The following is a 24,538-nucleotide window of genomic DNA, read 5'->3' on the forward strand; positions in this document are numbered from 1 at the left end:
TGGGAAGTGGTAGTGAACTAAGAAAAATCGAAGTGGCCACGTGCGCTCATGTACAGGTCACCGGTGTCTCAGTCCATATATTCCATAGACTTCTCAGGATTCGTGGTGTTGTCATGTGGCCATAGGAAGGCCTGGACAATAGCCCCAAACCTTACAAGGGCTTTCTAAGCCTTTGCCTCTCAAGGCACTAATTCTCGAGTTTTAAAACAATAACACAGTCCTAATGGAGCACAGCATTGAAAGACATGCATTAAACTAGACTTCAAAGTCTCAATAAACAACCCAGCTTTGCCCTACCCCTTTGAGATGCTAGCAAGCCTCGGATGAAGTAGCTGTCTCTCTCTCCAGGGTAAGCACCAAACCCAGCTCTGTCTTAATAGAAAAATAAGAACATTCTCTAACACTATATAGAAAAATAAACTCAAAATGGATTAAAGACCTAAATGTGAGACCAGATACTATAAAACTCCTAGAGGAAAACATAGGCACAATACTCTTTGACATAAATTACAGCAATAAATTTTTGGGTCCGTCTCCTAGAATAATGGAAATAAAAGCAAAAATAAACAAATGGGACCTAATTAAACTTAAAAGCTTTTACACAGCAAAGGAAACCATAAACAACATGAAAAGACAACCTATGGAATGGGAGAAAATATTTGCAAACAATGTGACTGACAAGGGATTATTTCCAAAATATACAAATAGCTCATACAGTTCAATATAAAAAAAAAAAACAACCCAATCAAAAAATGGGCAGAAGACCTAAATAGACATTTCTCCAAAGAAGACATACCAGTGGCCAATAGGCACATGAAAAATGTTCAACATCAATAATTATTAGAGAAACGTAAATCAAAACTACAGTGAGGTACCAGCTCACACCAGTCAGAATGGCCATGATCAAAAAGTCTACAAACAATAAATGCTGGAGAGGGTGTGAAGAGAAGGAAACCCTCCTACACTGCTGGTGAGAGTGTAAATTGGTGCAGCCACTATGGTAAACAGTATGGAGGGTCCTTAAAATCTAAAAATAGAGTTGCTATATGATCCAGCAAGCCTACTCCTGGGCATATATCTGGAAAAGATGAAAATTCTAATTTGAAAAGACACACGCACCCCAATGTTCATAGCAGCGCTATTTTACAATAACCAAGACATGGAAGCAACCTAAATGTTCATCGACAGATGAATGGAAAAAGCAGATATGAGATATATATATATAATTTTATTTTATATATAAAATGAAATATTACTTAGCCATAAAAAAGAATGCAATAATGCCATTTGCAGCAACACAGATGGACTTAGAAATTATCATACTAAGTGAAGTAAGTCAGAGAAAGACAAATACCATATATCACTTATATGTGCAATCTTAACAAAAATGATACAAATGAACTTATTTACAAAACAGAAAGAGACTCACAGACATAGAAAACAAACTTACGGTTATTAAAGGGGGGAGGGGTGAGGAAGGGATAAATTAGGAGTTTGGAATTAACAGATACACACTGCTATGTATATATGATGGAAGAAACAGGGACCTCCTCTTTAGCACAAGGGACTGTATTCAGTGTTTTGTAATAACCTATTATGGAAGAGAATCTGAAAAAAAGACATATATATAAAACTGAATCACTTTGCTGTACACCTGAGACTAACAGGACATTGTAGATCAACTATACTTCAGTAAAAAAAAAATTTTTTTTAAATAATAAAGCAAACTCAAACAAAAAAACAACACAACAGTTGGCCATGTGTAGACTTTGGGGCATCTTCCTCCCTACTTCCCAGACTGAAAAGAGTTAGGGTGTCACTGGCTCCCTTTGGGACCTTGTGAGAAATATTTCCACATTCCACATCATTTTTGAAAGTTTAACTGTGAAGTGTGTGGGCAGATTGAAATGGAGACCCGAAACTAGTTGGTTTCCAAAGAAAATTACCATAAACTGGAAACCTGAATATAGCCATTCATCCTCTGGCCTTGGGATATGAATGGATCATTAATTAGAGCCAGAAAAAAAATGGTGCGGTCTCAGACAGGATGGCCAAAAGGAAAGACTCTTCCTGACCAGCGTGAGTTCCTTGCAGGCAAGGACTATGGCCAAGACACGGATCCCCGGTGCCCAGCACCGCTCCAGGCACACGGTAGATGGTCCACAAATGCGGAATGAATGAATATAAGGCTGATGGCAAAAGATTTGGGTTTGAACCCCTGCTGTTCCCAGACAGCACAATCCTGGAAGAATTCTTTCCAAATTCCAGATTTCCATCTCTGGAAAGCAGAGATTAAAAACAACACACCTCTCTTAAAATCATTGTGAGAATTATATAAGCTAATTCACATGACAGTTTGGTACAAGCCACCAAAAGAGTTTCTCTAAGAAAGGGAGAAGAGAACTTAACATTCCCTTAGTACATGTTATTTGTGAAGCAGATGGAGAAAGATGTTTTCATACATGTGACCTCCTGTAATAGAATACAATGTGGATTACTATTAGGTCTTCATTAATGAATATGATTTGATTGACTTATTTTCTAAGTGGATACGGTTGCCATCATCACTTTGCTGGTGAAGTGGGTTGCTCTGGACTGATGTCACTCAAAACCTTCCTGTGGTTCCCACTGCACAAGGTGAGCAGCAGCCCCAGGACAAGGAACATCCCCAGGATCAGGAGCTCGGGGGGCTGCTCAGAGCTGCAGGCCTTGCCTGAGTGTTTTGTGCCCCTGAATGCCAGGAGCCCAGGAATGACATGGCTCACCCAATCCAAGGGAATTTCATCGTGGTTTATCCTAAGATGCTGAGGGTCCCTGGTTTATAACAGCCTCTTTTAAGTCCAAATTTGTCTTGCGTATTATGGCAGATCAGATGAATAGGTCAAGTTAACTGTTGACTAACAGTTCAGTTATGAACCTGAAAACAGACACCCCACGTGACATCTTAGGCTCAGACAGAACTTTTATAAAGAGCTGTGTGGGGGCTTCCCTCATGGTGTAGTTGTTGAGAGTCCACCTGCCGATGCAGGGGACACGGGTTCGTGCCCTGGTCCGGGAAGATCCCACATGCCGCGGAGCGGCTGGGCCCGTGAGCCATGGCCGCTGAGCCTGCGTGTCCGGAGCCTGTGCTCCGCAACAGGAAAGGCCGCAACAGTGAGAGGCCCGCGTACAGCAAAAATAATAATAATAATAATAACTCCCATCGACTAAGCACTCACCATGTGTCAAGCACTGTGTGAGGTGCCTTATTTGGGCTGCTTTGGATCTCTGTGAAATGAGTATTATTATCCCTGTTTTACAGATAAGGAAACTGAGGTCCAAAGAAGATAAATAATTTTTCCAAGGACACAAGGTATATTAAATAGTAGACCTAGGACTGAAATCAAATCTGTCCGACTCCCAAACCTGTTTGTAACCAATACATCACTTCTGTAGCCCAGCGATTACCTCTTACTCTCACCACCACCCAGTGGATGTTACCTCTGCTCCCCTCCTTTGGAAATGCCAGCATCGTAAAGCTTCAGCAATTTTTCATGAAAACTTGCCAATCAATTTAAACATGTGTGTGAATGTATACGTGTGTGCGTGAATGTGTGTGTGTGTGTGACCACTTATTGATCTAGTTGATCACTGCTCTACTTCTAAACCTATTTCCCATGAAGGCTTAAACGACAAGATTTGGCAGTCACTCAAATTCCAAGCCCTATTTTGGGTATAGAAGAATAAATAATGGGTATCTCACAGACCCAGTTCTAATCCTGATTCTACCTCTTATTGGCTGCAACAGTTGGGTTTTCAATTGCAAACAACAGAAACCATCTTTAGCAGAAAGAGTCTGTTGAAAGAAAGTCTCTCAGGAGAGAGGGCAGGGCTGGAGATCCGGGCTTACAAACTGCAGGAACCAGGCCAAACGAGACGCAGCCAGGATCACGCCAGGAGTCTTCTGCTTAGGAAGCCATTAAGGAGGCCCACTGGGCCTTGCTCCACGCAGCTGCTGTTGAGTAATCCCCGACTCTCCCTGTGTGTGGCCACGCCATCCGAGTCAGAATCCCGGGCGGAAGCATCCAGGCAGCAGGCTCAGGCCACAAGCCAGGGAGCTGGAAGAGAGACTCTCTGCCCTTATTGGTCCACTCTTCTCACTACGATGCTTAAGGGAGCACGGTGTTTGCGTCCCATAACTTTAACTCCCTTCTCTCCCCTCCCCTTCCGGCCCCACCCCCGCTGATGACTCAGGCTCACTAAGTCTACCAGAGTCCTGCAAACAGCCCAGACACTGACCCACCTCTGAGAGGCATAAGCTGGTTGACACATCGTGACGCTTCACCCGCTCTTTGCTAGAGTGAGTGCTTTCCTATGGCCACAAAATGTAAGATTTTCATAGTCTCTGAACGGTTCTAAACCACCAGGTCACAAAAGATGTTAACACTCTGCTGGAAGTTTAATAATGGAAAGGCAGCAAATCAGTGCAGGTTGTAGTCTGAGAATTTGCTTCAGAAGTAACAAGGAATGCAGAGAGAGCATTTCATTGGACATCAAGTGATTTGGGTTCAAATCCAAGGTCCCTTACTAACAAATATGTCCCTGGGCCCACCACTCCACCTTTCCACGTCTGTGTCCTCACCTAAGAAATGGAGTAAACAATGTTTCCTGACCAACCTGCAACACAAGAACCGACTGGGGACCATGAGAAGAGCTGCCCATAGAGGAGTTTGGCTTTGTGAATGAGAGACATGGTTGTGGGAGGGAAGGATGGAAAGGAGAAAGGCACTGAAGCTTCCACCTCACTCTCTCTCTTCTCGGCTCAGTTCGAAGGCAGATCCTGTATAGATTTCCCCGGCCATGTGCCCTCCCTACAAACAGTGGAGCCAGGGCAGAATCTTGCCTCCTTAAACTAGATTCACTCTCTCCACGGAGCTTTCAATGGCTTGTTCTGATACATAAGCTCTATAAAAGTGTATCCTTTCGGTATTTCTTTTCCTTTTGCTCTGGATATATCATACAGGGTCTCACTGAAGATGGTTAGTGCAGTTAACACATTACAAGAGAAATTTCGCTTAATCCCAGATGACCATGTGTACATTCTCATCCATTCGCACATGAAAAGAGGGGTCATCCTGTAAGAAGAGTGAATTTGTGCCCCCCTCCCCACCAACCTGGAGTGATGTAAACACGTTCACAGTAAAAAAAAAAAAAAAAAAGGCACAAGAATAAACTTTTTAAAAACTCACAGCGTCAAGGTTTGTTTCTTTCTGAAGATGGAAAGTAGTTTGATAAAAATGAATGGCATGGGCTTCCCTGGTGGCGCAGTGGTTGAGAGTCTGCCTGCCAGTGCAGGGGACGCAGGTTCGTGCCCCAGTCCGGGAGGATCCCACATGCCGCAGAGCGGCTGGGCCCGTGAGCCATGGCTGCTGGGCCTGCACGTCCGGAGCCTGTGCTCCGCAATGGGAGAGGCCCAGCAGTGAGAGGCCCGCGTACCACCAAAAAAATATAAAAATAAAAATAAAAATGAATGGCAGCTCAAATTTGAATTGGAGAAACAGCATAGTTATTCCTAAACACACATTGTAGTGGGGTAAAATATTTCTTCCCTTCTTAAGATAGTCCAGACCACTTTTTTCTCAGAAGTCCTAACTTTTAAATTTAAAAAGATAATAATTTGTATACTCATCAATATTTCTTAATTCCAAGATGCCATGTTCATGCTTACATTCTCTCCTAAGTTTTCTACTGGAAATCAAATAACTGGCCAGGTGCATATCAGAAAGGAAACGCAAAGAAAACAAAAAAATCACAATTGTTATTGAATATCCATTGCCAGTCAAGTGACTTTTTAAAAACAATTTTTAACAATATAAATCTTTTCAAAACCCAGACTTTAAAGATCAACAATGACCTATTTCTGATAATGACAATATAGAGATGGAAAAAATCACTCATTGAACAATAATTTTATAAATCATCTTCAGAGAAGCTCTACTATAAAACTTAGCTTTAGGGCTTCCCTGGTGGCACAGTGGTTAAGAATCCACCTGCCAATGCAGGGGACACGGGTTCGAGCCCTGGTCCGGGAAGATCCCACATGCCATGGAGCAGCTAAGCCCGTGTGTGCACCACAACTACTGAACCTGTGCTCTAGAGCCTGTGAGCCACAACTGCTGAGCCTGTGTGCCACAACTACTGAAGCCCGTGCACCTAGAACCCTTGCTCCGCAACAAGAGAGGCCACTGCAGTGAGAATCCCGGGCAATCCAACGAAGAGTAGCCCCCTGCTCGCAGCAACTAGAGAAAGCCCGCGCACAGCAACAGAGACCCAATGCAGCCAAAAATAAATAAATAAAATAAATAAATTTATATATATATTAAAAAAAGCATGTCCCAGTCTCTTCCACAGCATGTTCCCTCCTGGTCACTGCTAACAGGTAAGGTCTCAGAGGCTGTGCTCTTCTCTCCCTGACCTGACTGCAGCCAGTGAGGGGTCACTTTACTGCCCTAACAGACCTTGCAAACCAAGTCCTGTGTGTAAGGATGTTTATCAGCCTTTCTAGAAGAGGTCTCGTTCCAGTCACAGTTATTTTATCCCGCACAAGGAGAGAACTCTTGGGGCCATCAAAATCTTCTCTGAGACCAGCACGACCTGCAGAGTATTCGTTGTCTCTCTAAAGAGCGCAGAGAGTTAATTAGTATGAAATTAATTAGGGGAAAAGGAAAGACAATTGCCAACAGATGAGCTGCTTTAAACTGGCCTGTTCCTACACAAACCGTGTGTTTCTTCACAAGACCCTGCTCCATCATGGAGCTACAAGGCTGAGCAACAACTTCAAAAGGGTTGATTGGGTTGAAGCCAGCAGGGTCAAAACAAGTTTCTAAATATTGTCTCGGTGATAGTTGTTGAACCCCTGCCAGCTGGGATGGGGCCAAGGCTGTTAATAGCTGTGAAGAGGGAGACTGGATAAGAAATTCCAGGGACACATAAGCCAGAATGAATTTCTCATCTGGGGACTCAGTATCTTAAAATATTATTTATTCATTCATGCACTGATTCACTCATTTATTCACAAATTTCACAAGTCACATAGGCACAGCTCCTAGTCTCTCAATCCATCTCAGGAGGCAGAGGCACAAATACTGGGGAGGAAAGAGAGAAAACCACATGTGCCACATGAAAGGAGCGCCAGGAGGGTACCCAAACTGCAGGGCTCCTGGAGAAGGTGACACAGAGCTGGGCGGTAAGGGAGGGGCAAGAGTTCACTAGCCAGAAGTGGGGGAGGCATTGCAGATTGAAGGACACACGAATAAGACACTTAACTTCTGTACTCCTCAATGTCTTTATCTATAAAATGAGAGAAGGCACAGCCGAACCTAATGAAGTTTCTGAGAGCATTAAGAGCAAGGCGGAGCACGGGGCCTGACAGCATCCCACACTCCCAGGGCTTACACGCCAGCAGATCTGGGTTCCCAGCAGTCGGGGGAAGGACTGATGGAGACTCCGTCTTGCTCTTACTGTTCCTAGGGGCCTGGGTGTGAATTTCTAGCTTCTATGGACCAGAATTAGGAGAAAGTCTGTACCCAAGGAACAAAACAAAACTTAGCAGTGGAGGCAAATTGATGAGTCACGAACCACAAACCTTGCAGACAAAACAGCATTCAAGTACACTCACCTGAAATTAGAATGACTCATGGTAAGCCCACTTTCAACCCTTTTTTTTTAAATTTAATTTTATTTATTTTCTTATACAGCAGGTTCTTATTAGTCATCCATTTTATACACATCAGTGTATACATGTCATTCCCAATCGTCCAATTCATCCCACCACCATCCCCACCCCCCCACCCCCAGCTGCTTTCCCCCCTTGGTGTCCATACGTTTGTTCTCTACATCTGTGTCTCTATTTCTGCCCTGCAAACCAGTTCACCTGTACCATTTTTCTAGGTTCCACATATATGCGTTAATATACGATATTTCTTTTTCTCCTTCTGACTTACTTCACTCTGTATGACAGTCTCTAGATCCATCCACGTCTCAACAAATGACTCAATTTCGTTCCTTTTTATGGCTCAGTAATATTCTATTGTATATATGTACCACAACTTCTTTATCCGTTTGTTTGTCGATGGGCATTTAGGTTGCTTCCATGACCTGGCTATTGTAAATAGTACTGCAGTGATCATTGGGGTGCATGTGTCTTTTTGAATTATGGTTTTCTCTGGGTATATGCCCAGTACTGGGATTGCTGGGTCATATGGTAATTCTATGTTTAGTTTTTTAAGGAACCTCCATGCAGTTCTCCGTAGTGGCTGTATCAATTTACATTCCCACCAACAGGGCAAGAGGACTCCCTTTTCTCCACACCCTCTCCAGCATTTGTTGTTTTTAGATTTTCTGATGATGCCCATTCTAACTGGAGTGAGGTGATACCTCATTGTAGTTTTGATTTGCATTTCTCTAATAATTAGTGATGTTGAGCAGCTTTTCATGTGTTCCTTGGCCATCTGTATGTCTTCTTTGGAGAAATGTCTATTTAGGTCTTCTGCCCATTTTTGGATTGGGTTGTTTGTTTCTTTAATATTGAGCTGCATGAGCTGTTTATATAATTTGGAGATTAATCCTTTGTCCGTTGATTTGTTTGCAAATATTTTCTCCCATTCTGAGGGTTGTCTTTTTGTCTTGTTTATGGTTTCCTTTGCTGTGCAAAAGCTTTGAAGTTTCATTAGGTCCCATTGGTTTATTTTGTTTTTATTTCCATTACTCTAGGAGGTGGATCAAAAAAGATCTTGCTGAGATTTATGTCAAACAGTGTTCTTCTATGTTTTCCTCTAAGAGTTTTATAGTGTCCAGTCTTACATTTAGGTCTCGAATCCATTTTGAGTTTATTTTTGTGTATGGTGTTAGGGAGTATTCTAATTCTTTTTATGTGTTACTGTGAATTTCCTCTTTTACAGCTGTTAGCATTTGCCTTATGTATTGAAGTGCTCCTATGTTGGGTGTATATATATTTATAATTGTTATATCTTCTTCTTGGACTGATCCCTTGATCATTATGTAGTGTCCTTCCTTGCCTCTTGTAACATTCTTTATTTTAAAGTCTATTTTATCTGATATGAGTATTGTTACTCCAGCCTTCTTTTGATTTCCATTTGCATGGAATATCTTTTTCCATCCCCACTTTCAGTCTGTATGTGTCCCTAAGTCTGAAGTGGGTCTCTTGTAGACAGCATATATATGGGTCTTGTTTTTGTATCCATTCAGCGAGCCTGTGTCTTTTGGTTGGAGCATTTAATCCACTCACATTTAAGGTAATTATCAATATGTATGTTCCTATTACCATTTTCTTAATTGTTTTGGGTTTGTTTTTGTAGGTTCTTTTCTTCTCTTGTGTTTCCCACTTAGAGAAGTTCCTTTAGCGTTTGTTGTAGAGCTGGTTTGGTGGTGCTGAATTCTCTTAGCTTTTGCTTGTCTGTAAGGCTTTTGATTTCTCCATCGAATTTGAATGAGATCCTTGCTGGATAGAGTAATCTTGGTTGTAGGTTTTTGCCTTTCATCACTTTAAATATATCATCCCACTCCCTTCTGGCTTGTAGAGTTTCTGCTGACAAATCAGCTGTTGACCTTATGGGAGTTCTCTTGTATGTTTTTTGTCATTTTTCCCTTGTTGCTTTTAATAATTTGTCTTTAATTTTTGTCAGTTTGATTACTATGTGTCTCGGCATGTTTCTGCTGGGGTTTATCCTGCCTGGGACTCTCTGTGCTTCCTGGACTTGGGTGGCTATTTCCTTTCCCATGTTAGGGAAGTTTTTGACTATAATCTCTTCAAATATTTTCTTGGGTCCTTTTTCTCTCTCTTCTCCTTCTGACACCCCTATAATGTGAATGTTGTTGTGCTTAGTGTTGTCCCAGAGGTGTCTTAGGCTGTCTTCATTTCATTTCATTCTTTTTTGTTTATTCTGTTCCATGGCAGTGAATTCCACCATTCTTTCAGGTCACTTATCTATTCTTCTGCCTCAGGAGTTATTCTGCTATTGATTCCTTCTAGTGTATTTTTCATTTCAGTTATTGTATTGTTCATCTCTCTTTGTTCTTTCATTCTTCTAGGTCTTTGTTAAACATTTCTTGCATCTTCTCGATCTTTGGAGATTCTTTTTCCGAGGTCCTGGATCATCTTCACTATCATTATTCTGGATTCTTTTTCTGGAAGGTTGCCTATCTCCACTTCATTTAGTTGCTTTTCTGGGGTTTTATCTTGTTCATTCATCTGTTACATAGTCCTCTGCCTTTTCATTTTGTCGGTCTTTCTGCGAATATGGTTTTTCATTCCACAGGCTGCAGGATTGTAGTTCTTCCTGCTGCTGCTGTCTGCTCTCTGGTGGATGAGGCTATCTACGAAGTGTTTTGTCTTTGTTATTTATTTTATTATTGTGACCCTTTAAGCTTTATATCAACAATCCAGATGAGGGTAAAAAAACTACACAACCACTCTCCCACGTCATGCACATCCAGAGCTAAAGATGAAATTAGGTATCATTTTTCACTTGGTTTTCATGAAAGACTAACATCCTACTACTTTCACCGCAGGCCTCTTGCTCTCACTTTTTTCTCACCCCTTGAAAAGACTGTCAACATTTAGCTTTGCTTTCTTCCACCTCACTCTTTAACTCAAGTGCCCTCTGGTGTTATTCTTGATTTTAGCAACTAAAATCATTGGCCTCCGAGTCCTGTTTAAATGTGCTTCATGGGGGTAGTTTTATCATCATGTTTCTCTTAAGTAGCACCTAGCACTAAGGTGTAACTATAAGACTTTGTGGGGAAAAAAAAGAAATTAAAAATTAGAATGTCTAGGTGCCAAATTCTGCAACCTACTTGATTAGTATGCCAAGTAATAACTTTTTTCAGTGCCTCACTTTCTCCAGTCATGGACTTAGAGACTGTTAGCTCAGAAACTCACTTTACAGAGCATGAAAGACAACGTCCTCATCTGAAAGACAAAGAAATCAAGACTCAGAGAAATTAAGAGACTTGCCAAGGTGACATAATGAGGCTTAGCCCCTAGATCTTTCACCACCATATGATGAAAAGAGTTAAAATTTTCTAAGTTCTTATCATGAGGTCTATTACAGGCTTTATCTTATGAGCCCCGCAGCATTGTTTTGAAGTAGATACTATCGGTATACCTATTTTACAGACAGAGAAATAGAAGTTTGAGAGAGAGAGTGTGGAAATGGGTGTATTCCATGTCACACAAATACAGGTTTTTAAACCAGGCAGCATGATTCCAGAAACCGTGCTTGAAGTCACAACTGATCTTAGTGCCTTTATAGAAATTGTATACATAGATGCAGATACAGAGGTATATAGATGGATATGTGTGTACTTACAGATATATGATATATCTGTAGATATATCATACAGATATATCTGTATGATATATCTATCTGTATAGAATTATTTTGAATATCTTAAAATTTTAAATAAATAGCATCATATTTTAGAATGAAAAAAAGGAGGGAGAGAAACAAGTGAAGGGGAAACCTATGGATTGAAATGGATTTGGAAGACATGGTTTTTTTTTAAGGAGTGACTCTAAACTATAGTGTCTAAGAACGTTTGCACTTGGGCGCCAACAAGGTGGTGGTTACTGTGGGAGGGGACACTGATGGAACTGTTGAGGTGGCTACAAAATTCTGCTTCTTAACCTGGATGGTGGGTACATGGGTCTTTGCCTTATAACCGCTCATTGAACTCATTAAGCAATACCCCCCCCCAAAAAAAGCATCATAGATTTATCTACCTGGGGTGTATAGAGGAAAGAGGCATCTAACATTCACGCCATCCTCTTTCAAGTGTACCTTTCTGTACTAAGGAGACATAGAAACTAAAAACTATATTTCTCAGGCTCCTTCCCAGCCAGAGTCCTGGATGTGATTTAGCTTCTGTCAATCCAATCCGGCAGGATTGGAGCACAATGCCAGGCTTCTGCTGCTCTCGCTGGCAAGCCCAGTTGCGAAGACAGTTGGTTTTTCTGCAGCAGCATTAGCAGAGGTTCTGGGCTCTGTTCACTGGCCTTGAAGTGTTGAGAGCAGGGCCTGTGGCATGTGGCATCCATTTGCGTGGACCACAGCCTGCACAGTCTGGTTCTAAGAGCCCACAGTACCAGCTGTAGCTTCTGATTGCGGTGACTTCCTGAGTATGGTAGCTTCCTGTTCTTGGTGGCTTTCGAATTGTGGCTGTAGTGATATGATCATGGAATCAGCGGCTTTTTGATGCTAGAACCGACCTTTCTGTCTTGGTGCCTTATACAGGCTTTGGACAGCTTCATGGGGTGAAGCAAACACATACTGAAGTCCAGGGCCTATGAAGGGTGGGGGGCCTGGTAAGCTCCCTGCTCTTTGGGTAGAGGTCCTGAGGGACTGCACCCTAGAGGCAAAGGTCAGCTACAGGTAACTAGTCCTCAAACAGACTGCAGTCCCCCTTCAAAGCTTCTGCACAGCCAAAAGTATCTAACTCCTGCAGTGTAACGGAAGCGATTCTTGATTGATAGTTACCAAGTGCCTGATACAAGCAAATGGAAGTTATTTCTGGAGGAAAGAATTATCATCTTAGACTTCTAATTCTTTCAACAGCAATTTTAAAAATGTAATACCCAGCACACAGACAAACAAAGCAAGCATATGAGGAGATTAGACAGCAAGAATGAGAAATATACAGTAGAAGCAGAAAAGCACAGAGAAGGTCTAGACCAGTGCTCTAGAAGAACTATAATGGAAGCCACAAATGTGAGTCACATTTTTTTTAATTTATTTATTTATGTATTTTATTTTTGGCTGCATTGGATCTTCGTTGCCGCGCGCAGGCTTTCTCTAGTTGCGGTGAGCAGGGACTACTCTTTGTTGAGGTGCGCGGTCTTCTCACTGCGGTGGCTTCTCTTGTTGTGGAGCACAGGCTCTAGGCACGTGGGCTTCAGTAGTTGTGGCACACGGGCTCAGTAGTAAACCATAACAAGGTTTATGGCCTGTTGATACTTAAAAGGATTTTGCAAACTCAGGCCTGAGGCAAGCCAGCTTCTCCCTTTGGGAGGCGCCCATGTTGGGGTGGTGTGGAGACAGCGGAACACAAGGCATGAGCAACAGGTACATTTGGGTGAGAGCCGCACTGCTTACAGCAGCCTAGACATGGAGCAGCCTAATGTCCACTGACAGATGAATGGTGAACGGAAGTGATATATATATTCACATAACAGAATATTATTCCTCCATAAAAGAGAAGGAAACCTTGTCATTTGTGACAACATGGAAGGAACTTGAGGGCATTAGGCCAAGTGAAAGAAACCAGAAAGAGAAAGACACATATCGTATTATCGTGATTATGGAACCAAAAAAAATTTTTTTAAAAAACTCAGAGGGCTTCCCTGGTGGCGCAGTGGTTGAGAGTCCGCCTGCCGATGCCAGGGACACAGGTTCGTACCCTGGTCCGGGAGGATCCTACATGTCGTGGAGCGGCTGGGCCCGTGAGCCATGGCCGCTGGGCCTGCGTGTCCGGAGGCTGTGCTCCACAACGGGAGAGGCCACAACAGTGAGAGGCCCACGTACTGCAAAATAAATAAATAAAACTCATAGATAGAACATAGTGGTGGTGATTGTCAGAGGTGGGGATTGGGGAGGATGGGAGAAAGGGCTGAAGACAGTAAAAAGTACAGACTTCCAGCTATAAAATAAATAAGACCTGTGGATGTAATGTACAGCATGGTGAGTATAGTTAATCAGACTGTACAGTTGACCCCTGAACAACACAGGTTTGAACTTTGTGGGACCACTTTATTTTTTATTTATTATTTTTTTAAATTATTTTTTTAACATCTTTATTGGAGTATAATTGCTTTACAATGGTGTGTTAGTTTCTGCTTTATAACAAAGTGGGTCAGTTATACATATATATATGTTCCCATATCTCTTCCCTCTTGCGTCTCCCTCCCTCCCACCCTCCCTATCCCACCCCTCTAGGTGGTCACAAACCACCGAGCTGATCTCCCTGTGCTATGCGGCTGCTTCCCACTAGCTATCTAGTTTACGTTTGGTAGTGTATATATGTGCATGCCACTCTCTCACTTTGTCCCAGCTTACCCTTCCCCCTCCCCATATCCTCAAGTCCATGCTCTAGTAGGTCTGTGTCTTTATTCCCGTCTTACCCCTAGGTTCTTCATGACATTTTTTTTCTTAGATTCCATATATATGTATTAGCATACGGTATTTGTTTTTCTCCTTCTGACTTACTTCACTCTGTACTCGGATTGTTTTCAATAAATACAGAACTACTCGATCTGCCGTTGGTTGGGTCTGGGGTTGGTTGAATCCTCCAATGAGGAATCGCGGATACGGAGGGCTGCCTATGGGACCTGAGCACCAGAGAATTTTGGTATCCCAGGTGGGTCCTGGAACCAATCCCCAGTGGATACCGAGGGACAACTGGATTGTATCAATATATTTGAAAAGTGCTAAGAGAGTAGATCTCAGAAGTTTTCACCAAAAGGAAAAAATATTTTAACTACGTGTGGTGGTGGTTGTTACCTAAACGGTTATGGTTTTCATTTCACAGTATATACAAATATCAAAACATTACATAACATGGAGGAAGAGTGAAAGCAGAACCACTGATTCTGCTAGATTTCTCATGGAAACAGACAATTTAAGGGAAAGCTAGGTCACCAAAGGGTAGCTTTTGCCCAGACTGGAACTCTGGGATACTCCTCGCAAATTCTCGGTATTTATAGCCTAACTGTCCCTTTGCTGTGGTGGCTTCTCCACATGTTCTTATGACAAGCCACCAGCGGAGCCCCACGGCAGATGAGCTAAAATGTGCTGATGAACCACAGCCGGTGAGATGACACTCTGACACATCTTACTTCATTCTTGCATCAAACCAATACACAGCGGCAGTGTGAAGTGAGGGGTGCGTGTGTGCTGGGGAAGACCCGTGCGCCTGGGACCCTGGAGGTTCAAGATGAATGTGGGGACCACTGTGGATGATGAGCAGGGAGGGAATGTTGCTAGAGAGAGTGGGTGGTGCCCTGCCCCCTCTGACTTGTCCTGGCCTTGATCACAGACGACCTAGAAGGGCGGTGAGATTCATGGAACCGAAAGCGGGGAGGGGCAGTCGGAAGAATAAGTTAGATGTCCAGTGCCATGCACTTCTATTTATTTATTGTATCTATTTATTTAGCTGGACTTGCAATGAACGCCACCCAAGAACGACTGCCCTGTGGCCGCTGCCAGGTAGGTGGGGAGGAATGTCTGATTAGGAAGCGTGGGAGGAGGGGCGGGGAGTAGTAGAGTAGGCGTGGGGGGCGGGGCCAAGTCCTAGGAAATAGGGTGGGGCCGACCCGGAAGTCAGCCGGCTTCCGTGGGAAAGGCGCAGTGCAGTTGTAACCTGTCCTCTCTGAGCGGCTCGTGGAGAGTAATTGGCAAGAAGTAGCTGTCGGTCTCCAGTCCCGGGTCCCCAAATCCCGCCCAGGTTGGCAAGAGGAAGGAAGCTCGTGGTCGCCCCGCGTCCCCGTCCCTTCTCGGCGCAGAGACCTTACCCGGTTCCGCGGCCCGGGTCCTCCCACGTCTCCCAGAGGCTGTTTGTTCCCGGCCCTGCGAGCCTCCCCGGAGCGCGGGAGCTCGGCCCGGGCTCCTCTTTGTAGCCGCGGCGGGTCCCGCTCCCCGCGACGCCGCTCGGGACGCAGCCGGCCGAGCTCTGGCCGAGCCGGGGGGGCGGGACGTCGGGGAGACAAACATTCGAGAGAAGACTGAGGGATTCAAACTGAAAACCCCGAGGAGAGAGTTTTCGGAGTCTTCTCTTGTGCTTGCAAACAGCGACAGTCTCAAGCTGGGAAAGCAACGTTGGGTAGACCGGGCAGGCGAGGACCGCGCCCAACCGATCGCAGGCGCTCGGCCCGGGAGACGGGTGAGAAGGGAAGGAGTGCGCGGCGAGTAGACCCCACGGCGGGTCCCCCAAGGGTTCAGTCCTATCCCGCCATCCCCAAGCCACCACCCCTGAGACCGCTGTGTTTAGGCAACTGCGCGGGGGATGGCCGGGGCGAAGAGGGTGGGGTGAGGGGAGAGATGTGCAGGACGAGGAGAACTGCCAGGCAGGAGAGGCTGGGGACTGATGGTTGATAAGAAAGGAATGAAATTCCTGCACCCTTGCTCTGAGCTTGTTCCTCCAGTGGCCTTGGAGGAGTTTGCAAGGTGCAAAGAACAGAAGCTAGTGATAACGTCCCAGCTTTTCTTGAGTCTCGGCTCCAACAGGACGGTTGGACTCTATTGCGCATCCGCCTTCGGTGATAGACCAGGTGCGCTCTGCCTGCAGCTAGCTTGATTAACACTGGGGTGCACTTGGTGAGAGTGAATCTTAATCATTAAAGAGAAAGTTGGAGAGGTTAGGATGCAGACTAGAGGTGGGAGAAAATATGGGAAGAGGGAGGGAGAGATGAGAAAGGGAGGCAAAAGAGGCAGCGGGGAGAAGGGGGAGAGGAATTTCGTTGGAAGGTTAGAGGAGGAAGTGGTTGGTGGAATGAGGGAAGAGGAGATCATAACCCCCAGCAGTTTTGCTCACGCCACAAAAGGGGTTTTTTTTTGGGGGGGTGAAGGGGGTAGGTTATTTAAAGTGAATTTTTATTTATTTATTTATTTTATTTACTCTTGGCTGCGTTGGGTCGTCTTTGCTGCGCGCCGTCTTTCTCCAGTTACGGCGAGCGGGGGGCTACTCCTCGTTGCAGTGCGCAGGCTTCTCATTGCGGTGGCTTCTCTTGTTGCGGAGCACGGGCTCTAGGCGCACGGGCTTCAGTAGTTGTGGCGCTGGGGCTTAGTTGCTCTGTGGCATGTGGGATCTTCCCGGACCAGGGCTCGAACCCGTGTCCCCTGCATTGGCAGGCGGATTCTTTTTTCTTTTTTTTTTTTGCGGTACGCGGGCCTCTCACTGTTGTGGCCTCTCCCGTTGCGGAGCAGAGGCTCCGGACGCGCAGGCTCAGCGGCCGTGGCTCACGGGCCCAGCCGCTCCGCGGCATGTGGGATCTTCCCGGACCCGGGCACAAACCCGTGTCTCCTGCATCGGCAGGCGGACTCTCAACCACTGCGCCACCAGGGAAGCCCTGCGGGCCTTCTTTTGCTGATACTGCTGCTGATAGAACCCAGGAAGACTCTGGGCATTGAGCGTCCTGGGATCTAGGGACCTGGCTGGGGATGGGGAGGATGGGAGGAAGGCAGGAATGGAAAGGGCTCCACAGTGGTAGGCACCTGTCCACAGTGCTCTTAGGATGGTGAGGGTGTGGTTTAGCTGGACTGGCTGCCCCAGAGGTGTGGGGACCCCAGCCTAAGGCAGGGTGCCTGACCTGTGCTTGTGTGGCAGCTCTCCCTCTCCTGCCAAGTCCCACCTCCTACTCCAGGAAGCCTTTCCTGATGACCCGGGACCCATCGTGAATGTGGCATGTGTCATCCTATGGTGTCTTTTTCCCCTTTTTTTTAAAAGTCCTGTCTGTTCAGATAGATTTTAAGTCCCTGGAGTACAGACACTGTCTTGTATTTTTGGTACCTCAACAGCTGGTACATGACGCTAAAAAGATTTGTCAGGTAAATCCTCCTAAGTGCGCCCAAGGGGTCCATGGTGGCCTCAAAGTGTTTCATTAAACCTCAGACAGTTAAAGGTGAGGCAGGACTAAGGACGCGGCAGATGGAGGGGGTCTGGGATGGAGACCCCTCCCTCTGCAGCCAGGCCCCTCGTGGGGAATCTCCGGGGACACACCTGTGTTTTTCTCTCATGGATGCTTACTCTCTCTGCCTCGACCTCACTGTCAGAGCTCAGTCCAGACCTGGACAGCCCTGGTGTGAAGTCCAGGGCTCAGTGGACACAAAGCCTTTCCTCCAGTATGACAGTGACAGAAACAAGGTCAAACCTTTGGGTCTCCTGGCGGGGGAGGTAAATGCCACCAAAGCATAGACAGAATTGAGCCAAATGCTGGGAGAAGTGGGGCGAGAGCTCAGGATGGTCCTGCCTGTCATCACACTGGCCAAAAGGGAGACCAGGGGTAGGTATGCGAAGCGGGTGGGTAGCTGGAGACAGTCAGCAAGAGAGGGGAAGGAGCAGAGCACGTGCAGGGAAGGAGCTTCGTGTGAAAGAACGGAACACGGTCCAACCTGAGAGACCTGGTGGACCTGATGGGCAGGAGAGGGCAAGTCATGGACAGAAGAGCACAGGCCTCTAGATGTGCAGAGACACACTTGAGTTACGGGGGAGGACGGACTGTGGACAGTCCAGGATGCTTCTTTGTGTAGGGGCACAGATCCGCCCACGCTGCAGGTCAAGCTGTGTTGTCAGCACGAAGCAGAGCGATGCACTGGTGCATCCTTGCGCTTCAGTATCAACAGACACACAGCCCTCCTTGACGCGATGAACGTGAACCGGACAGTCATCACTCCTGGAGCCACAGGGGTCAAAGAGGAGTGGGAGAACAGCCAGGAGCTGGCAGAGTGTTTTAGGAAGATCTCAGCGGGAGACTGCAGTCACTGGTTTAGAGAATTCCTAGAACACTGGGAGAACATGCTGGAACCAGAGCCCACGGGTAACTGAGCAGGGTGTGGAGGAGATGGTAGCTCTCTTCAAAGGTCTAGTGCCTTCCCTGTGTGGATGTGAGCACATATGTGTGTGCGATTGAAAATATGGTGGATGGATGGAGTGATTGATCTCTTGGTGGACTTCCTGTCTGGAGAATCAGTGACGGGCATAGCATAGGATTTCCCAGCATCCTCCTTTCCTAGCCCACCTCCCTCAGCAGAGGAAGGAGCCCCCTTCCCCATTAACCAATGACCCAGTCCCCCGACACTGCTAGGTGGTCCCCAGATCTATATACGTATTGTGCTTCCAGGCCTTCTCTCCTTCCTGTTGTAGTGATCCTTTAACCAGCTCAGATGTCACTTAATGAAGCCCTCACCCCTCCCCAGACAGAATTCAGCACCCCCAGATGTGTCCTCCTCAAAAGGACTCCCCACAGTAAACAGGGCCACCTGCATGATAATCACATGGACACTGACTGTCTCCCTCAGCAGTAATATGAGCTCCATGAGGACAGGGCACAACCCCTGTTCATCTTTCTACCCCAGTGGTTTCACGTAATGGGTCAGTAGCTTTGTGCGGGGGGACATGTGCTGTCTGGGGACACTAGCTGCTGAGGAAGGTGTATTCTTAGGTTTCACACGGCTTTTGCTTTATTGTTTGTTTTAGAACCACCATTAAACGCCCCAAATAATGACCAGTCTGCATCTATCCATTAATTGAATGGATCATCCCATTGATTTTCACCTGCTTCGTCCTAATTGGCTTCATCGTCGTGAAACTTATGAAGAAATCAGGGACCACAGCAGGTGAGAATCAGGCTGGCCTCTGGCTCCTGGGCCTATCATGTTCTGGTAAGGACTTGGGAGAGGTGAGCCACGGGTCTCACCCGAGCACCTGTCCACTGATCCATCTCTACCTAGAAATGCTGCACTTTCTCAGTCTTGGGCCCCCACACTTCCCAGTAGGGCTGGGGATTACTCTGCTGTTGGGGTAGAAGAGGCTGGTATGGGCAGCAGGACAGTGCAGTGAGGGGAGGGGAAACCAGGCATCCACTCCTGTAGGGGGGAGGGGGCAGGCCGGGTCTAAGATCTCAAAAGGCTGCGGCGGGGGTGGGGGTGTTGTCTCACTGAGATGGTACCCAGGGTTCCCCCATCCTCTGATGAAAACATTTTTTGTTCTCTGATGATAGAGTGATTTAGTTCAACAATTTACCTGATGTTCTAACAGCCGTTCCATCATCTGATGTTTCTTCCCTGGACCAGGAGAAGGTGGAAATGTTAGACCAACCCTTGGTGGAAAAAACTGACCCTTGATGACAGTCTGGCTGCTGATCTAATAATATTATCTTCTACTCAGAGGTGGGTTTACCGAGAAGGTAAAGAGCCCCTTGCTTTCCATGGCTGTTGATGAGCTCTTACGGCCGCAGTTAAGCGGAAAGGAAACGTGTCCAACCACCTTCCTGTACCTTTGGGAGGAGCCTCTCCACTGTGTCTCATAGGCCTTCCCGTCAAAGGGAGGGTCAGCACCTGAAATAAAAGAGAGCTCTGTGTGCCCAGTTGTACTGGGCCGTTACCTAACACAGTGCACAAAAATATACTCAGAATGGACAAAAGACTTAAATATAAGACCTAAAACTGTAAAATCTTAGAAGAAAACACAGGACAAAAGCTTCACGACATTGAATCTCGCTATGATTTCTTGGACGTGACACCAAAGACACAGGCAACAAAAGAAGAAAACAGACAAATTGAACTTCATGAAATGTAAACATTTTGCACATGGAAAGACAGTATCAAAAGAGTTAAAAGGCAGCCCACTGAAAGGGAGGAAGTGTTTGTGAATCATATGTCTGATAAGGGATTAATATCCAGAATATATAGAAGACTCCTAAAACTCAACAACAAAAACACAAACAACCTGATTGAAAAAATGGGCAAAAGACTTGAACAGATATTTCTCCAAAGAAGATATACCGTAGGCACATGAAAATTGCTCAACGTCACTAATCGTTAGGGAAATAGAAATCAAAACTACAGTGAGATTTCCCCTCACACCCATTAGGATGGATTCCATTAAAAAAAGAGAAAATAGCAAAGAACATAACGAGGTTGTGGAGAAATTGGAAACTTTGTGCATTTTTTGATGAGGATGTAAAATGATACAGCTGCTGTGGAAAACAATATGGCCATTCTTCAAAAAATTAAAACTAGACTCGCCATATGATCCAGCGATTCCACTTCTGGGTAGGTACCCAAAAGAATTGAAAGCAGGGTCTCAAAGAGATACCTGTACACCTATGTTCATAGCAGCATTATTCACAATAGGTAAAATGTGGCAGCAACCCAAGTGTCCACTGATGGATGAATGAATAAGAATAATGTGTTATGTAGACACAATGGAATATTTTTCAGCCCTAAAAAGAAGAAGATTCTAAAAACAAAGAAAAGAAGAAGAAAATTCTGACATGCTACAACAGGGATGAACCTGGAGGATATTCTGCTAAGTGAAATAAGCAAGTCACAAAAAGACAAATACTGTGTGATTCCACTTATATGAGATACTTAGAGTAGACGAAATCATAAGATAGATTTTTTGAAAATAGGTTGTTGCCAGGGGTTAAGGGGAGGGGGAAATGGGAGTTAATGTTTAATGGGTACAGAGTTACAATTTTACAGTGATAAGATCTATGGAGAAGGATGGGGGTAATGATTGCACAGCAGTGTGAATGTGTTTAATATCACTGAACTGTATACTTAAAAATAGCTAAGATGGTAAATTCTGTTATGCATATTTTATCACACAGAGAAAAATGTTAAGGGTGTCCACAGTTCCTGGCTCATCCCTGGTGCTGCATTCCTGGCAGCGAGCCTCTTTCCTGACCCCTCCTACAGGGCTCTGAGTGAACCAGTTTACAGCAGGACTGGCTCCAGAGAGAGGTGACACTAAGATGATGATGAAGTGGGTGTCCACAGCTGAGCTGGGTTGCTAGGGTAGGGAAGGGTGGAGACAGCTCAAGAGTACCTACAACAGGGAACTGAAAATGTGAGCCTGGGACCTTACCTGAAGCTGGAAGATCCCTGTTCTTGGTGTGGGTTCCCCAGTAGGTCTCCCTGGTCTTCAGAGCCTGAGAAAAGGGAGGAGATTGTGTGACTGATACTTTGCCTGAACTCCCAAAACTTTTGGCAGCCGGGACTTCCATGGTGGTCCAGTGGTTAAGACTCCGCGCTGCCAATTCAGGGGGCCCAGGTTCGATCCCTGGTCAGGGAACTAGATCCCGCATGCCGCAACTAAGAGCCCGCGTGCAGCAACAAAGATCCCATGGGCCGCAACTAAGACCCAGCGCAGCCAAATAAATAAATAAATAGTATTTTAAAAAAAGAACTTTTGGCAGGGACTGGAATTAACTCTTGGTGGAATGGAAGAGAAAGACGGTACAAGTCAGTGAACAGAGAGGTGATAGGAAAACAAAAGAAGTGACTCTCTCCCAGAAGAGGTGAGGAGGCCGGCTCTGGGCTGAAAACCTCTGTGATCTCTCTGGCCGGCCTCACAGCCTCACGTGGAGAGCTGCCCTCCCCACCCCAGACTGATGACAGCAAGGCACTGCAGTCTCTCTCTTCAAATATTCATACTCCCAGCCCCAGAGCCCTCCTTCCTAGGTCTTATTTTCTCAGGCCCTGGGCCAAGGTTCTCTCCTGGTGCTTCTGCCGAGGCCTCCTTAAATGAAGAGGACGGAGAAACCTGGAAGACCCTTGTCCCCCCTCTGACTCAGACCCAGGTCTCTCCCTCCGAGTCCTTCCCCTGCCTCCACCTCAGGGTTCATAAAGCTGCTGGAGCCTTTCACTCCGGTCTCTGAACAGTGAGGCCACCCTACACAGGCCATTGCATTGGGGAAAATGGAATAGGGGAGTTGGCACAGCCTCTGGGTTCAGACTCTGGCTGTGCTCTCACAGTAAATGATCAAAGGCTTAACTCTATCATTTTAGGCTTGTCGCTTTAATTAGCTGGAACGTCTCCCAGCAGAGCTGAGCTCCTTACAAGGAGCTGTGGGGTGTGGTCTGAGATCTGGAGAGACTTGGAACAGGCCAACCATGTCATGATCTGACCCAGGTTGCCTCAGCTTGGAGACACCAACAGGAAGCAACACACAACTGGTGTGAGTCACTTGTGCCCCTAATAGCTGAGGGCCTTGGCTTCTAGCCATTGCTCTCTCCCCTAAGACTAAGAGGAGCTGCGCACCCCAAGCCAACGTCAGAGGGCGCCATCGGCCAGGCTGCGGCTTGACCTGTCACAGCTGCTCCACTGGGCCCATCCGGAGGTTCCAGGGTGTCCAGAGAGATTTCCCTCCGGATTATCCCCAACTTCACCCTCTCTGCTGATGCTCATCCACACTCATCCACAGCGGTGCTTCACTTCCTACCGACATTACATGTCATACTGTCTTCCAGAGCTGCAAAGTAAATAACCATTTTACTGAAATAAAAATCGAGCCACCGGTGCTTTGTGACCGCCTGGAGGGGTGGGACAGGGAGGGTGGGAGGGAGGGAGATGCAAGAGGGAAGAGATATGGGAACATATGTATAACTGATTCACTTTGTTATAAAGCAGAAACTAACACACCATTGTAAAGCAATTATACCCCAATAAAGATGTTAAAAAAAAAAATCGAGCCAAAGTCAGAGGTGCCCATCCCTCCCCTCACCACTCCTTTCTGACTGTGACCTGGATAGGTTGGCAGCCTCACTTAACCTCAGTTTCCTCGTCAGTCGCTCAGGGAGAGAAGCAGGACACTCTCACTAAGCAGTGAGGAAAATGATCACATTTGCAAAGCACTTGGTACCCAGAAGATGCTCAACAAATATCAGTTCTCTTCATTGATTGGGGAAGGCTTCAGTTACTTTTAAAATCTCCATGAACGCCCAGAGAGAAGCCCTCTACTCCTCTTCTGACTAGAGAACCCCAAAGCTCTCCCTTTACAGAAGTTCTGATTTCCTTTCCTTCACTATTTTTTCTTTATTCACCTTGGTGCTTTTTCTTCTTGGTGGACTTGAAATACATTATTGTAAATATCATATTTTAAAATACTAAATATGCACATGGTAACACAATGCACTGTTTCTTTGTGCTAATAGTAGCTTATATTTTATTTTTTTAATTAAAAAGTTTTATTGAAGTATAGTTGATTTACAATGTTTTGTTAGTTTCAGGTGAATCACTAAGTGATTCAGTTATGTATTATATATATATGTATATATACCATATACCGATCTACATACCATATAGATTATATGTATATATACCATATACCAATCTATATACCATATAGATTATTACAAAATATTGAGTAGAGTTCCCTGTACTGTACAGTAGGTCCTTGTTTTATCTATTTTATATATAGTAGCATGTATATGTAGTAGCTTACATTTTAAATGGAAACTCTGAGCTCAACATAAAAGAGACATAGGAATTTTTTTTTTTATTGGTTGTGCCACATGGCTTGTGGGATCTCAGTTAATGACCAGGGTTTGGACATGGGCCACGGCAGTGAAAGCACGGGATCCTGACCACTAGGCCACCAGGGAACTCAGGAAATATTTTTTTTAAATTGAAGTAGAGTTGATTTATAATATTGTGTTAGTTTCCGATGTACAGCAAAGTAATTCAGTTAAATATATATATTTATATAACATACAATAACATAATGGAAAATCTGAAAAGCTATATATACATTATAGATATATATAATGTATATATAGTTAATATATAATGCATTTATATTTAGTTTTTTATATATATGGTTTTTCAGATTACTTTCCATTATAGGTTATTACAAGATATTGAATATAGTTCCTGTGCTACAGAGTAAATTCCTGTTGCTTATTTATTTTATATATAGTAGTTTATATCTGTTAATCCCATACTTCTAAATTACCCCTCCCTTGGAAATGTTTTTTCTGGTCAC

The 24,538-nt window shown here is 45.1% G+C and overlaps 1 protein-coding gene and 1 long non-coding RNA gene across 3 annotated transcripts; both read left to right on the top strand.

The window, feature by feature from the left end:
* The first annotated feature begins 15,393 nt into the window (after positions 1-15,393).
* On the top strand, positions 15,394-23,061 carry LOC132530668 (uncharacterized). Of its 2 annotated transcripts, none has more exons than XR_009543849.1 (4): positions 15,394-15,933; positions 19,246-19,430; positions 19,769-19,937; positions 22,563-23,061. It is a non-coding gene; the product is annotated as an uncharacterized LOC132530668 (long non-coding RNA). The 2 variants fall into 2 exon arrangements; XR_009543848.1 differs by having other exon boundaries at positions 19,807-19,937.
* On the top strand, positions 17,164-19,211 carry LOC132530400 (retinoic acid early transcript 1E-like). Its single transcript, XM_060167590.1, is given in 2 exon segments — positions 17,164-18,021; positions 18,283-19,211. Coding segments are annotated over 2 exon segments (705 nt in total). The 5' UTR covers positions 17,164-17,628; the 3' UTR covers positions 18,595-19,211.
* Positions 23,062-24,538: the final 1,477 nt, after the last annotated feature.

Source organism: Lagenorhynchus albirostris, chromosome 12 (genome assembly GCF_949774975.1).
Source record: "Lagenorhynchus albirostris chromosome 12, mLagAlb1.1, whole genome shotgun sequence".
Lineage (NCBI taxonomy): Eukaryota > Metazoa > Chordata > Mammalia > Artiodactyla > Delphinidae > Lagenorhynchus > Lagenorhynchus albirostris.